The 16,308-nt window shown below is 43.7% G+C and overlaps 2 protein-coding genes across 3 annotated transcripts in view; one reads left to right on the forward strand and one right to left on the reverse strand.

Annotated features, from left to right (window-relative positions):
* The window catches only part of LOC106595630 (cyclin-dependent kinase 17), a 37,232-nt gene extending 30,666 nt beyond the window's left edge, over positions 1–6,566 (reverse strand). The window contains exon 1 of one of the 2 annotated variants that reach the window (XM_045699820.2): positions 6,206–6,566. The gene's annotated coding sequence lies outside the window, so the exon portion shown is untranslated. The remainder of the gene's footprint in view (positions 1–6,205) is intronic. The other variant, XM_082963886.1, reaches the window with a different exon arrangement.
* Positions 6,567–9,153: 2,587 nt separating this feature from the next.
* phyh (phytanoyl-CoA 2-hydroxylase) lies at positions 9,154–13,467 on the forward strand. Its single transcript, NM_001140211.1, is given in 9 exon segments — positions 9,154–9,263; positions 9,685–9,737; positions 10,338–10,448; positions 10,846–11,014; positions 11,472–11,553; positions 11,923–12,104; positions 12,189–12,338; positions 12,510–12,641; positions 12,751–13,467. Coding segments are annotated over 9 exon segments (999 nt in total). The 5' UTR covers positions 9,154–9,197; the 3' UTR covers positions 12,805–13,467.
* Positions 13,468–16,308: the final 2,841 nt, after the last annotated feature.

The following is a 16,308-nucleotide window of genomic DNA, read 5'->3' on the forward strand; positions in this document are numbered from 1 at the left end:
AAGGCAGAATGGCTAGAAAATGAGACTAGGATAGGAAGTCATTCATGAGAATGGCCTGCCTCTCAGCCATGTTTCCCCTTAGCTCACTACCTCCTCCCAATACCACTTTAACCCCACTTGCAGTCAAGACGACCAAGCATTCACAATGTTAATAATTTATCTGCACACAAGTGTCATCTTCGACACACACATAGCCTGCCACCCAAGTCCCTTCAAAAGAGTCCTGAGACTAATCGGCACCAAGATACAGCGTCCGACACACACACACACACACACACACACACACACACACACACACACACACACACACACACACACACACACACACACACACACACACACACACCACACACACACTGTACCATAATAGAACAAACCCTTTTTGTGATGTAACTTTAGCTTCGGCTAGATTCAATTTCTTCAGCCTCTTGTCCGTTTGCTAACAAGGTTCCCATGACTTCCTACAGCTCCAGCGCTCCACAGTGTCAGCTGAACTAGTGAACCAGAGTCAACAGACTCCGTACTCTGCTGTACCTGTGCTGTACCTGTGCTGTACCTGTGTGCTATGCAGGTTGGGATATGAGGGTCTGTACATCACTGTGAGGGAATGTAAACGATGTGCCTGTCAGAACAGTGTGCCATGCCCCACTAGCCCCCACTATGTGAAGTTACATAACAAGGTAGGGTTTTGTCCTGTTATCACAGCTGAACTCATGTTACTCTGTGTGTCTGTGTATAAAGTAGGCTGGTTGGAGATTACGGCTCCATCACCATTTCAGCGTGGCAGACAGGAAAGACTAACGTGACACCATCACTCTGTATTAGACACAGCCAGTCTGTGCTGTTGTGCGTGTGTCTATTTCAGGGAATTTCCCTACGAGTGTGTATAATGAGTACAGTATGTGAAGTGTGTATGTACAGTATTTGTGGTGTGCTTCGTGTACGAGTGCTACTGTTCGTGTGCATGTGTGTGTGTGTGTGTGTGTGTGTGTGTGTGTGTGTGTGAATAATCCGTCTGTCTGCTGCTGCTCGGACAATGCCACCCTCTAATCTCCAGATTACAAGCCAATGTCCCAACCCCCACAGGGCAACACATGATGGGACAGTTTCCTCAGGGGGAGAGAGCAAGAGAGAGCGAGAAAAAAAGAGGACAAAGACAGAATGTGTGAGTGCACACACACACACACACACACACACACACACACACACACACACACACACACACACACACACAGTGCCGGTCTGTGCATGGTACCGGGGTGGTGTTAATCAGAACCTGGGCTCCTTCCAAAAGGGCAGCTCCAGTTCCCACAATGCCCCTCTTCAGACAACGAAAGGGGGGCATTGGGCTCGTCTACAGAAACCCCTCAAACCCCACCACGCCTCTCTCCAAACTCTTCTCAGGGGACAGAAAGGATATCCCTCAGTAGAAGGCAGCGTCCCATTCCCACCAGAAAAACACCCACGTACATCAACTCTAGTCCAGAGCAATTCATATAAGATGACATCAAAGCCAGATAACAAAAGACCGATATTGTACTGTTGGCCTACACACATTGCAGGCTGATATAAACGGCTGATTTCTGTATATGACCTCAACTCTCTCCATAGAACAGCAGGAAGGAAGCTGCGGCTCTGTTGCCATAGCAAGCCAAGGATATGTGCGTGTCTAACACACCTTGAAAGTACAGTCTATTAGTTTGCAGAGCAGTACACCAGACAAACAGCGAAACACACTGACACGGTGCTAAAATACCATGACTAGTCAGCACATCATACCACTAATCAGCTACACTGAAGGCCTTTTACAGTTGAGCCGTCTCCACCACAACTTCCTTACTTTCACTTTCAAACTATTAATAGACACAGAAAGAGATGATCCCCACCATACAAAACACACAAGCCCACCCCTCTCATTTCTTACATGGCTGACATAACTTCCATAATCAGCACGTGTGCATACGCGTCTGTCCCTCCACCTCCCATCGCCAGTGCCACTGATTCAGTCACCCATCTTTTAAAGCAGGCCTGGGAAAAAGAGCTGGTCAACAGTCGTCTCACACTCACACACACACACACACACACACACACACACACACACACACACACACACACACACACACACAGATCCTACGTAAGTGGAGATAGCCAATAAGTCATTAGGTTTTAGGCATGGCCACCCATCAAATGATCTCCATTACACTTTAATAGTGTATTGTCAATACTTAAGTCATGTATATTGTCTATACTGCACATGACTATGACATTGGGAAAATAGCAATGATAGAAGTAACACCTCGGTGTATTCCATCTTACAGAATGCTGTTCTCTGGTTAGTTCTATCGCCGTCTGAACATTCCTTTACCTCTGTTCTAAGACTCTTTAATGTGTCTGTGTGGGAGTGAGGCACACGCAGGCTACAATAATTACACTCATTATCAAGCCTACAATTAGACTGTCCCGAAAAAAAACTTACATAATTGCTACGTGACCCAAAATACACCCAATGACAAAGGACTATGTCCCGAAGACACATGGCATCAGATGATAAAGGCGGTCTTCATCAGCATCCACTCCTCCTCCTCCTCTTCCTCCCTCTCTTCTCTGTCCTCCTCTCAGGAATCAGGAACTGAGGGAAAGCATCTGATTGCCCCTAATGATAATCTGATGTCACATTCCACACGTCCAGGCAAACAGTTTAACCCTTGGCTGACCAGACTGAGGGGAGAGGCGGAGGGCTGTGTGAGTTAGCCTGGCTTCCCAATCCATCCCTTCCTCCACACATAATCCTACTAGTAGGAATAGGGACGTGCACGCCTCACAGGCACAGAGACACACACATGAACATTCACACAAGGACTAAAGAGGAAGAAATTCCCGGAAAATATATGTATATCTTGCTCTCTCGCCCGCGCACACATAAACACGCACGGGTTCATGCCTCAGTACAGTGTTAGCTATGTTTTCAGTGCTAGCTACAGTTCTGGCTGTGGGGCACGGTGTGTGCTGTAACTCTCGTCCCTAATCAATGAGCTTTCTCAAGAAACAGTTACATAACACAAGATTAGGGCCTGATGTGATAGTGGGTGAGTGAGAGAGAGATATCTCGTAAATTGGGATGGATAGAAATAGAGAAAGCGCCTGGTTCTGTTGTCAATGGCAACAGTGTGTTCTAACCTAGGATGATCCTCTGTAAGCCTGTCAGTGAGATATCCCCCTCCCATAGCAGACAGGAACTTCATGAGCATACTGCGTACTTTAGCACATCTGCAGTGCGAATGTGTGCACTGCCATGGTGGGCATTTCTCTGTTAATGCCCCCCCCTCCCACCAGAGTTAACGTGTTCATATAGGGAGAATAGTCTGGACCCCAGTGGTGTAAAGTACTTAAATAAAAATACTTTAAAGTACTACTACTAGTTTGAGGTTTCTATTTTTGACAACTTTTACTTCACTACTTCCTAAAGAAAATTCTGTACTTTTTACTCCATACATTTTCCCTGACACCCAAAAGTACTCGTTACACTTTGAATGCTTAGCAGGACAGAAAAATTGTCCAATTCACACACTTATGAAGAGAACATCTCTACTGCCTCTGATCTGACGGACTCACTAAACACAAATGTTTTGTTTGTAAATGATGTCTGTGTTTGAGTGTGACCCTGGCTATCCGTACATACATTTTCAAAAATTACAAAATTGTGCAGTCTGGTTTGCTTAATATTTGTATTTTATTTGTATTTAACTAGGTAAGTCAGTTAAGAACAAATTCTTATTTACAATGACGGCCTACCCCGGCCAACTCTGGTCCAATTGTGTGCCACCCTATGGGACTCCCAATCACGGCCGGATGTGATTCAGCCTGGATTCAAACCAGGGACTGTAGTGCCACCTCTTGCACTGAGATGCAGTGCCTTAGACCGCTGCACCACTCGGGAGCCCAATTCCTTTAAATGATTCGTACTTTTACTACTTATGTATATTTAAAACCAAATAGTTTCAGACATTTAATCTAGTAGTATTTTACTAGGTGACTTTCACTTGAGTCATTTTCTATTAAGGTATCTTTACTTTTACTCAAGTATGACAATTGGGTACTTTTTCCATCACTGCGGGACCATCTCCCCTCCCTCAGACTTGATCTGCTGATTTGCATGTGAAGGCAGACAGACATATGGATTGAACATTTGTCAGACAGACAGACAGTGGGTACAGCAGGCAGAGGGTCCCATGAGGTTCCCAGAGGAACCTTCCCAAAGACAGAGGGAGAGAGAGGATGGTACCGCCTTAGAGTCTGGTGTCAAAGGAGGAGGAGAGTTGCACACACACACACACACACACACACACACACACGAGAGACAAAAATAGAGACATTTAAATAAACAGAGTGAAAGAGAGGGGGCTGGCAAAAGACAGACTGTACAGCACGATATTCTTTGCAACTGCCATGAATATTCGACATGATCATATCTAATCGGACCTGAGAGGATGAGTGTGAGCCCTTTCATGAGTCATGACAGAGGAAATTCATGGAGCACCAGTCACCATCACTTCTGTATATAATCTGATTCTGTCTCTTATCTTTCCATGCACTTCACCTCTCAGCACTGAGACTGATCAATATCAAGGCTATTGTGGCATGGTGATATCAGCATGCCACAATAGCACTATAGAGAGCACTATAGAGAGAGAGTTGGGACAGAAAAATGAGGGTTTGGGTCAGTATAATTAGCCTGTCCTGAGGGATTGGTTTCACACAGACAGAACCACCTGGCTACATACCCCTGATCTGGGTCATTCTATCTGCAGGGAACTGCTAGATCTAACCTGAGTGCATGTACACACATACCTCTGGCCAAGAACTAACTGACAACTATTAAGATTTGACACACATAGACACACCTATGGTGGATGAAAAAAAACACTCGCTGGACACCCGCAGTACTAGGGGGGATAGATGGAGGGGAGGGTGCATGTTTCAGCCCAGGGCCATATCGGCTCCAGAAGCACAGTTAAGGGATGTTCCAGACAAACATGTATGCTACACCATCACTGGAAAAAACATCACAGGGGTCAGAGGTCAAACGACACTGCTCCAATGAGACAAGCACCGGAGGACAAGTGTCATCATAACCACAAACACAGCTGTCAAAGTTTGGGGCTGCCGATAGGCTAGGAAAGAGGGACATTTGGACAGAATATGTTGGCCTCTACAGACTACACTAACAAGGTATGACATTAAATGGGGGATGTAGCCTATGCCAGTGTGCTTGCCTGGTATCTTTGTGGCATGGTTTTCAGAGGGAAATCTGACTCTGAACTGATCCATTTCCACCATGATATTATTTCCCTGAGAGGCAGTCACAGCCAAGGGCTGCTACACTGAGATTAGACTGTGCCAGGTATTATTGTGGTCCAAGGAACCAATTCCTCATCATCACGATTACACACTAACAGTAACCCTAGTTCAGACATCTATCTATACGCTGTGAATTGTAACTTATTGGCCTAACAACCTTACATGCATTGTTAACAATGTACACAGAAGCCAATCAGTTTCATATACGCACATTTGACACAAACTTACAATGTGCGACACTGTTGGACACCTGTTATGGACCGCAAGGCCTAGAATACATTTTTATTTGAACGGTTCAGATAGGCTACAGCAAAACATAAAATTGGCAAAAACAAACGAAGCCAGTGTAACACTGAAAGTATTCTTTGTGTATAAAATGTGATGATATGCATCTAACTGGTATGGGTCAAGGCATTGACTATTTACACAATGTATACTCTACTCAGCACTTTCAATATAACCTACTGTATGCAACGTTACACGCTTCAGCTTTTCCTGGGTGATAGCCTGAAAGGTGTTGACAACATGGTGTTGAAAATCAAGTGGTGCGTAGCCTATAGGCTGAAGGCAAATAAACAACAATGGTATTGCCCATTGTAACCACTCGCTAAGGTATTTAAACACATATAATTGTGTTAATACAACTCATATTAGTAGGTGTCCTGTATCTAGTCCTATTTTGACAAGCGAGCAAAATAGTTGGTCAACTCAACCAGACCCTTGTGGCGACGCAACATTGCCCACTGGCAACATGGTTTCTAGTCCTTTTAAAGCGGCATTTCAGTAGCCATTCTGGTGGATAGTGTGCTTGTAAACCTACATGAAGCCACACCATTTGGCTACTTACCAGAAACGATGTACGTTGCTTCGACCTGACTTCCACACCTCGATAGGCGCTTCCTCGGAGGCCGGATGCCCGTCTTTCCACCCACCCGTAAAAACAGTTCGTCTACGTCTTGCTTTTCTCTTGCTCACATTATTCCGTACAGAATGTTCTCACATGAACACCGTTTTCAAAATTCAAATGATAAACATTACAGACCAGATTCCCGAAAGCTCACTTCTATGTCGAGCAGGGAGCTTATGGGGAGTGAGAACGGATTGTGTCTGTGGATGAACCGGTAGGGGTGCAAGCTTTGGCTGCCCGCATTCTGACGCCTCCGCCTATGCTGCTGCTGACATGGAGAGAGAGAGGGGGGAAATGAACTGAATGCGATTGGTGGCCGCCTACCAGCAGCACCAATATGGCCCTTCATTCAATGAGTAGTTTTGTAGCGCCTCCTGCAGTAGGTTTACTACACAGATACATCATAGCCTACATTCCCTGACAACTAGGCCTATTAATCAGTGGTGCAAATTATTTAGTAAAAATACTTTTAAGTACTACTTAAGTCGATTTTGGGGGTATCTGTACTTTACTTTACTATTTATATTTTTGGCTACTTTTACTTCACTACATTCCTAACGAAAGTAATGCACTTTTTACTCCATACATTTTCCCTGATGCCCAAAACTATTCGTTATATTTTGAATGCTTAGCAGGACAGTCAAATTGTCTGTTTTCACGCACATATCAAGACAACATCCCTGGTCATCATTAGCCTAGTGGATAGCGCGTTGGGCTAGTAACCTAAAAGGTTGCAAGTTCAAATCCCCCAGTTGACAAAGTACAAATCTGTCTTTCTACCCCAGAACAAGGCAGTTAACCCACCAGGCTGTCATTGTAAGTATTTGTTCTTAACTGACTTGCCTAGTTAAAATAAGGGAATTAATTATCATTCTTTGTCTGTTGATCTCTGTCCCCTAGTTTATTCAGTTATTAGGCTATATCTGTTGATCTCTGTCTCCTAATAGTTCATTCAGTTATTAGGCTATATCTGTTGATCTCTGCCTCCTAATAGTTCATTCAGTTATTAGGCTATATCTCTGTCTCCTAATAGTTCATTCAGTTATTAGGCTATATCTCTGTCTCCTAATAGTTCATTCAGTTATTAGGCTATATCTCTGTCTCCTAATAGTTCATTCAGTTATTAGGCTATATCTCTGTCTCCTAATAGTTTATTCAGTTATTAGGCTATATCTGTTGATCTCTGTCTCCTAATAGTTCATTCAGTTATTAGGCTATATCTGTTGATCTCTGTCTCCTAATAGTTCATTCAGTTATTAGGCTATATCTGTTGATCTCTGTCTCCTAATAGTTCATTCAGTTATTAGGCTATATCTGTTGATCTCTGTCTCCTAATAGTTCATTCAGTTATTAGGCTATATCTGTTGATCTCTGTCTCCTAATAGTTCATTCAGTTATTAGGCTATATCTCTGTCTCCTAATAGTTTATTCAGTTATTAGGCTATATCTGTTGATCTCTGTCTCCTAATAGTTCATTCAGTTATTAGGCTATATCTGTTGATCTCTGTCTCCTAATAGTTCATTCAGTTATTAGGCTATATCTGTTGATCTCTGTCTCCTAATAGTTCATTCAGTTATTAGGCTATATCTGTTGATCTCTGTCTCCTAATAGTTCATTCAGTTATTAGGCTATATCTGTTGATCTCTGTCTCCTAATAGTTCATTCAGTTATTAGGCTATATCTGTTGATCTCTGTCTCCTAATAGTTCATTCAGTTATTACGCTATATCTGTTGATCTCTGTCTCCTAATAGTTCATTCAGTTATTAGGCTATATCTGTTGATCTCTGTCTCCTAATAGTTCATTCAGTTATTAGGCTATATCTGTTGATCTCTGTCTCCTAATAGTTCATTCAGTTATTAGGCTATATCTGTTGATCTCTGTCTCCTAATAGTTCATTCAGTTATTAGGCTATATCTGTTGATCTCTGTCTCCTAATAGTTCATTCAGTTATTAGGCTATATCTGTTGATCTCTGTCTCCTAATAGTTCATTCAGTTATTAGGCTATATCTGTTGATCTCTGTCTCCTAATAGTTCATTCAGTTATTAGGCTATATCTGTTGATCTCTGTCTCCTAATAGTTCATTCAGTTATTAGGCTATATCTGTTGATCTCTGTCTCCTAATAGTTCATTCAGTTATTAGGCTATATCTCTGTCTCCTAATAGTTCATTCAGTTATTAGGCTATATCTGTTGATCTCTGTCTCCTAATAGTTCATTCAGTTATTAGGCTATATCTGTTGCATGTTTTGTACGTTTGTCTCAAAGATGCTCTGTTTTCTTTTATTCTCTCATGTCTTGTGGGCTTACGCGGATGATGGGATTGAGGAGTGGTATTTAGTGTTTTGTGTCTAATTATTTGTTTGCTTGTTTGTTGTTGTTGTTGTTGTTCACCATGACTGAAATGAGCTCTGAGGCCAGGCTGAAATGAGGGAAAGCTTCCATTCAATTAATAGTGTGTGTGTGTGTGTGTGTGTGTGTGTGTGTGTGTGTGTGTGTGTGTGTGTGTGTGTGTGTGTGTGTGTGTGTGTGTGTGTGTGTGTGTGTGTGTTTGGTTTTACTATCCTTGTAGGGACCAAAAGGGTTAGGGTTACAATTAGGGTTAGCATTAGGGTTATGGGTTAGGTTTAGGTGGTTTTGGGGTTAAGGTAAGGGTTAGGGTTAAGGTGAAGGTTAGGTTAAGGGTTAGGTGTAAGGGAACATAGGATATTGAAGGGGACCAAATTGTTTTTACCCCACAAGAATAGTAAAACAAACGTGCATGTGTGTGCGTGTGCGCGCGAGCGTTTGTCAATGTCACTCTCACTTGTGGACTTCGACCTAGTTGGAGAGTAGCGGACAGCAGCAGCATACTGTAGGTCTACATAACAGTGGGCATATGACTGTCTGCGCATCGAAGGGAATACAGAATAAAACATATATTCTTGCAAAATGTCTCGAGCGGCAGACAGACTGAAAGTGGTCGTGAATCATCTAGATCGGCCATCTTCTTTTGTTGTATCCTTTTCAACTGTTTTACTGTAAATGTCGTGTGTTTCTCCATGGCTGCGCGGTGCTGGAATTTCTGACCGACTTTCAGGGTCTGTGCGTCGGTACAGCTTTGCAGGACAGGCCGGAGCATGAGTAAATTGTCAGGCCTTTTCAGAGCGAACTGAACATTGGGAGCGGAACTATAACATCATTGCAAAATGTATTTATTTTCTGTAAATGTGTTTATTTATCCATATAAGACTACACTATCTTAAAGGCTATGTATGCATAAAAGGCGCGCTTGTAAGTATTAGGCTATAGGTATTCACAATTTAATTTGTTGTTATAATTAACGGTATGACATAGCTTAGATAAATGTGTAATAGCTACAAATAACAATTTTGTTATAAGACATCATTCATGTATGGCCTTAATTCATTGCATAAAGCAAGCATCTACCTCTGGCCAAAACGTTGCCTACTATCAACCACAAGCACTGAGGTAAGTGACACATCAATCTCCTATTTGGGCTGTTTTTGACTGTCAACGGCCTTATATTATGACAGTCTAAAAGTACAGGTACTGACCCTTGCCCTACTTACTGTGTACATTACACAATGCTGAGATCCCCTCAGTAGTTCATTCAACTTTGAGTTACCGTCACTCTGTATCTAAACACATTGTAACATAGGCACAGAGTCTAATAAGCGTTTATCACACTGTCAGGCACAGAGTCCAATAAGCATTTATCACACTATCACACTGTCAGGCACAGAGTCTAATAAGCATTTATCACACTGTCAGGCACAGAGTCTAATAAGTGTTTATCACACTGTCAGGCACAGAGTCTAATAAGCATTTATCACACTGTCAGGCACAGAGTCTAATAAGCATTTATCACACTGTCAGGCACAGAGTCTAATAAGCATTTATCACACTGTCAGGCACAGAGTCTAATAAGCATTTATCACACTGTCAGGCACAGAGTCTAATAAGCATTTATCACACTGTCAGGCACAGAGTCTAATAAGTGTTTATCACACTGTCAGGCACAGAGTCTAATAAGTGTTTATCACACTGTCATTCACTTGCTGTATCCAGGTATTCCTTTGACAATGATCTGCTGAGCACTGAGCAGAGAATCTCCTATGAGGAGGATGGCTTCCTCCTTATCAAGGGCCTGGTGTCTGGGGAGGACATAGACAGATTCAGGTAAGACCACAACACCATGAGAGAGACAACAGAAAGGTCTCAGATGTTACTGAAAGGATAACACTAGATAAACAAAAAACAGGCGTCTAACGTAGAGTGCGCAACAATGAAAGTACAAAAAGACCACCGAAGAGAATTAAGATCCCTTGACTTGACTGTCTCCACCAGCGCTTCAATATGTCCCCTGTCTTTGACCCAACATGCAGCATGGTTCACCAGCAAAACACTAGAACACTGCTCCTCTGTACCAGAGACACATGGCTTTACCAGCTGGGCTTAATTAGTGATGCTACACTGAACAAGGACTGAGTTTGTGTGTGTGTGTGTGTGTGTGTGTGTTGTGTGTGTGTGTGTGTGTGTGTGTGTGTGTGTGTGTGTGTGTGTGCGTGTGTGGCAGGGCGGCGTTTGAACGGATATGCCGTCGGGAGGTGCAGGTCCCGGGGCTGGTGGTGATGAGGGACGTGTCCATCGCCAAGTCAGAGTTCGTCCCTGACCAGAAGGCCATCTCCAAGCTGCAGGACTTCCAGGAAGAGCCTGAGTTATTCCGCTACTGTAGCCTGCCTCAGGTACACACACACATGGACACACACACATAGAGCCACGCACGTCGACGTCTTTTGGATGAACATCTATTTTTGCTCGAGCATTGGGAACTGCCGTAACGCAGTGGTCTGGGCAGCGCGCTTCGTCTCCGAGCATCACGAGTTCATGCGAGGCAATCGTTTTTATTACATATTTTGGTGAGCGCCGAGGAAGGCGTAGATATCCACGTTCTCAGGACCTTTTCAAACGTCCGAAATCGAAGTCTATTTCTAGTGATCAGGCTGAAACGGACACACACACACACACACACACACACACACACACACACACACACACACACACACACACACACACACACACACACTCTCAAGCGCACACACAAGCTCAGAACACACACGTTCTTACAGTCTTTCCTTCCTTTTTTTCTTCATTTTTTCCATGTCTAGTTTTTATTATTTCACTTGTCTTTGTCTTTCTCAGATCCTGAATTATGTGGAGTGTTTCACTGGTCCCAACATCATGGCCATGCACACCATGCTGATCAACAAGCCCCCAGACACAGGTACAGAACAGTGTGACCCTTATCTAACCTCTAACCCCTGACCCTCAACCCCTAACACTGACCCCCCTGATCCAGAAAGACACACATAGACACACCTTCTAGAGCAGAGGTGGGCAATTCCAGTCCTCGAGGGCCTGATTGGTGTCACAGTTCTGCCCCAGCTAAACACACCTGACTCCAATAATCACCTAATCATGATCTTCAGTTTAGAATGCATTTTGATGAATCAGCTGTGTTTGCTAGGGATGAAGAAAAAGTGTGACACCAATCAGGCACTCGCGTACTGGAGTTGCCCACCCCTGTTCTAGAGAGTGAAAACAGCGAGCCTGTCTATGTAATGTATGTTTATTTGTGTGTGATCTATCTCAGGTAATAAGACATCTCGCCACCCCATGCACCAGGACCTGCATTATTTTCCATTCCGTCCGGCAGACCGCATTGTGTGTTCCTGGACCGCCATGGAGAAGGTTAACCGCCAGAACGGCTGTCTGGTGGTCCTTCCTGGTTCTCACCACGGCACACTCAAAGAACACGACTACCCAGAGTGGGAGGTGATACACACACACCTGCATCCTCAACAAGCACGACTACTCCCACTAGATCTTGTGACATCACTTCCCTTTCCTCTTCCTCAGGGCGGGGTCAATAAGATGTACCACGGTGTCCGTGACCATGACCCCAATCATCCCAGGGTGCACCTGGAGATGGAGAAAGGAGACACAGTGTTCTTCCACCCTCTATTGATCCATGGATCTGGAATGAACCAGACGCAGGGCTTCCGCAAGGTAACACACTCAACACTGAAAAATGCTCTGGAAGTCATAGATACATAACCATTCTAGGATCCCTAAATCATGGAAGTGTGTGTGTGTGTGTGTGTGTGTGTGTGTGTGTGTGTGTGTGTGTGTGTGTGTGTGTGTGTGTGTGTGTGTGTGTGTGTGTGTGTGTGTGTGTAGGCCATCTCCTGCCACTATGCCAGTGCTGACTGCTATTACATTGACGTGAGGGGAACCACCCAGGAGAACATAGGCCAGGAGGTGAAAGAGATCGCAGCAAGGAAATATGCTGTTGATGACGTCACATTTGAGGTACATCACATCTCTGCAGGAGTGATACAGTATACATCAAACACATTGTTAATAAACTGTGGGTAACAGTGTGCTGTGTGTAACACTGTCTGTTTTGTGTGTGATATAGGATACCTGGGCTGTAAGGGGCCGTCTGGTGCAAGGGGAAAGGACCAATCTGTGAGAGAGCCCGCCCACCGCAGTGTCACTCACTACTAACAACCTGCCAATCAAAGGAGATTGAAAAAAGTTGTCCAATCCACCAGCCAATAAGCTGAGACTCATTGACAGGAGTAATTTTTTCGTTGGGCGAGAGTGAGTGTCCAAGAGTCCTGTCAGGGCTGTTGGCCGGGTGTGTTTAACATATTAAACTAAAGGGATGTTAATTGCACAGTTAAGCATTGATTGAAGTGATCATCTTCTGCCTGACAATGAAGCACTTACTGTGTGGTGGACTGGAGGGAGAGGAGCAGAGGTAGAATGTGTGAGAGAGAGAGAGAGAGAAGAAAGAGAGCGTGATAGACTGGGACAAAGAGAGTGTGTACGAGAGGTGAGTGAATGAAGGTGAATAGGAGGCTATTTCTGTTATAAATATGAGTATGTTTTAGTACATTTTGGAAACCAGGTACTCGGAGTGTCGCTTTGTAGACCAGTCCGCCATGAAATACCAGTAACCTTGATACCTTAATATAACAGAATCCTAGGTGTATTTTACATCGCCGCCTTAACAATCAAATCTATGCTGCTTTTAATGAGTTTGTAATGAGTACTTTGTTTGACAATTAGTTTATACGTGATTTCCTTTCATTATTGTCGATGTAACTGACAATAAACGGACTCAGAATCATTTGCTTCATTCTCTTTATCATCTGTTCCTTGGAGTTCTAGTGAGGATGGTGAGATTCTAGTGAGGATGGTGAGATTCTAGTGGGGATGGTGAGATACTCTCTTGGTTTCCTCACTCCTTTGTACCGCATCCCAGACACACACACACACACACACCACCTCGGAGACCCTTCCTGATCCCCTAAATCTGACGTGTTTTACCTTCCCCTTCCCCCTCGACCCAATCTGCTTTCCAGACACACTCCCAGCCAGCTCCTCCCCCCAACCTCAGGGCTCATGAATATTCAGCAGCTAAAGCTCTGTGAAATCTCCCATCACCGTGGAGACATGTACGATCCCATTGTCCCGCCCTGTCCCAGATCCAGACACAGCGTTGGGGGGAGGTAGAGTTCTTAGAATGGTGTGGGGGAGGGGGGGTTCAGGGATAGGAGGATGAGACAATAAGGACAATTTAAAGACAGAGAAAGAGCATTACAATTAAGATGAATAGCATCCACCCCCAATTTCCATATACAGCACCAGTCTGGATACCTGGCAAGTGATAGGATTTACATATGTGTGAAGGAAACAGAGTTCCTGTGTGTGAGGGAGCGTTTGCCCTATGTTTTCAAACGGAGACTGAGATGTTTCCTGATCATTTTTCACACTTACCATTTGTGTGTGAATAAGTTGTGTGAGTTCATATGAGGGTAATGTCAGTGGAGGCTGCTAAGGGGAGAACTGCTCATAATAATGTCTGGAACGGAGCAAATGGAATGGCATCAAACACAAGGAAACTACAGTTGAAGTCGGAAGTTTACATAGACCTTAGCCGAATGCATTTAAACTCAGTTTTTCACAATTCCTGACATTCAATCCTAGTAAAAATTCCCTGTCATAGGTCAGTTAGGATCACCACTTTATTTTAAGAATGTGAAATGTCAGAATAATAAATCAAATCAAATGTATTTATATAGCCCTTCTTACATCAGCTGATATCTCAAAGTGCTGTACAGAAACCCAGCCTAAAACCCCAAACAGCAAGCAATGCAGGTGTAGAAGCACGGTGGCTAAGAAAACCTCCCTAGAAAGGCCAAAACCTAGGAAGAAACCTAGAGAGGAACCAGGCTAATAGTAGAGAGAATGATTTATTTCAGCTTTTATTTCTTTCTTCAAATTCCCAGTGGGTCAGAAGTTTACATACACTCAATTAGTATTTAGTAGCATTGCCTTTAAATTGTTTAACTTGGGTCAAACGTTTCAGGTAGCCATCCACAAGCTTCCCACAATAAGTTGGGTGAATTTTGGGCCATTCCTCCTGACAGAGCTGGTGTAACTGAGTCAGGTTTGTAGGCCTCCTTGCTCGCACACACTTTTTCAGTTCTGACCACACATTTTCTTTAGGATTGAGGTCAGGGCTTTGTGATGGCCACTCCAATACCTTGACTTTGTTGTCCTTAAGCCATTTTGCCACAACTTTGGAAGTATGCTTGGGGGTCATTGTCCATTTGGAAGACCCATTTGCGACCAAGCTTTAACTTCCTGACTGATGTCTTGAGATGTTGCTTCAATATATCCACATAATTTTCTGTCCTCATGATGCCATCTATTTTGCGAAGTGCACCAGTCCCTCCTGCAGCAAAGCACCCCCACAACATGATGCTGCCACCCCCGTGCTTCATGGTTGGGATGATGTTCTTCGGCTTGCAAGTATCCCCCTTTTACCTCCAAACATAACGATGGTCATTATGGCCAAACAGTTCTATTTTTGTTTCATCAGACCAGAGGACATTTCTCCAAAAAGTACGATCTTTGTCCCCATGTGCAGTTGCAAACTGTAGTCTGGCTTTTTTATGGCGGTTTTGGAGCAGTGGCTTCTTCCTTGCTGAGCGGCCTTTCAGGTTATGTCGATATAGGACTCGTTTTACTGTGGATATAGATACTTTTGTACCTGTTTCCTCCTGCATCTTCACAAGGTCCTTTGCTGTTGTTCTGGGATTGATTTGCATTTTTCGCACCAAAGTACGTTCATCTCTAGGAGACAGAACGCGTCTCTTTCCTGAGCGGTATGACGGCTGCGTGGTCCCATGGTGTTTATACTTGCGTACTATTGTTTGTACAGATGAACGTGGTACCTTCAGGCATTTGGAAATTGCTCCCAAGGATGAACCAGACTTGTGGAGGTCTACAATTTGTTTTCTGAGGTCTTTGCTGATTTCTTTTGATTTTCCCATGATGTCAAGCAAAGAGGCACTGAGTTTGAAGGTAGGCCTTGAAATACATCCACAGGTACACCTCCAATTGACTCAAATTATGTCAATTAGCCTATCAGAAGCATCTAAAGCCATGATGTCATTTTCTGGAATTTTCCAAGCTGTTTAAAGGCACAGTCAACTTAGTGTATGTAAACTTCTGACCCACTGGAATTGTGATACAGTGAATTATAAGTGAAATAAATTACTTGTGTCATGCACAAAGTAGATGTCCTAACCAACTTACTAAAACTGTAGTTTGTTAACAAGACATTTGTTGAGTGGTTGAAAAACAAATTTTAATGAGTCCAACCAAAGTGTATGTAAACTTCCGACTTCAGCTGTATGTGTTTGATGTACTTGATACCATTTCACTTGTTTTGCTCCAGCCATTACCACGAGCCCGTCCTCCCAAATTAAGGTGCCACCCAACCTCATGTGGAGGGTATAGCACATTGTTTGTAACTTATGGGAGCTGTGCCCATCGGGGCAATGCACAGTACTGAGATCATCCATACCAGAGTGGCGAATGGGCTCTGCTGCTTTGCATATGCCCAGGCATATGCAAGGCTGGCATGCATCAACACGAAACACACACACGAAACACACAC

The sequence above is a fragment of the Salmo salar genome, chromosome 17 (genome assembly GCF_965601325.2).
Source record: "Salmo salar chromosome 17, fSalSal1, whole genome shotgun sequence".
NCBI classification, from domain to species: domain Eukaryota; kingdom Metazoa; phylum Chordata; class Actinopteri; order Salmoniformes; family Salmonidae; genus Salmo; species Salmo salar.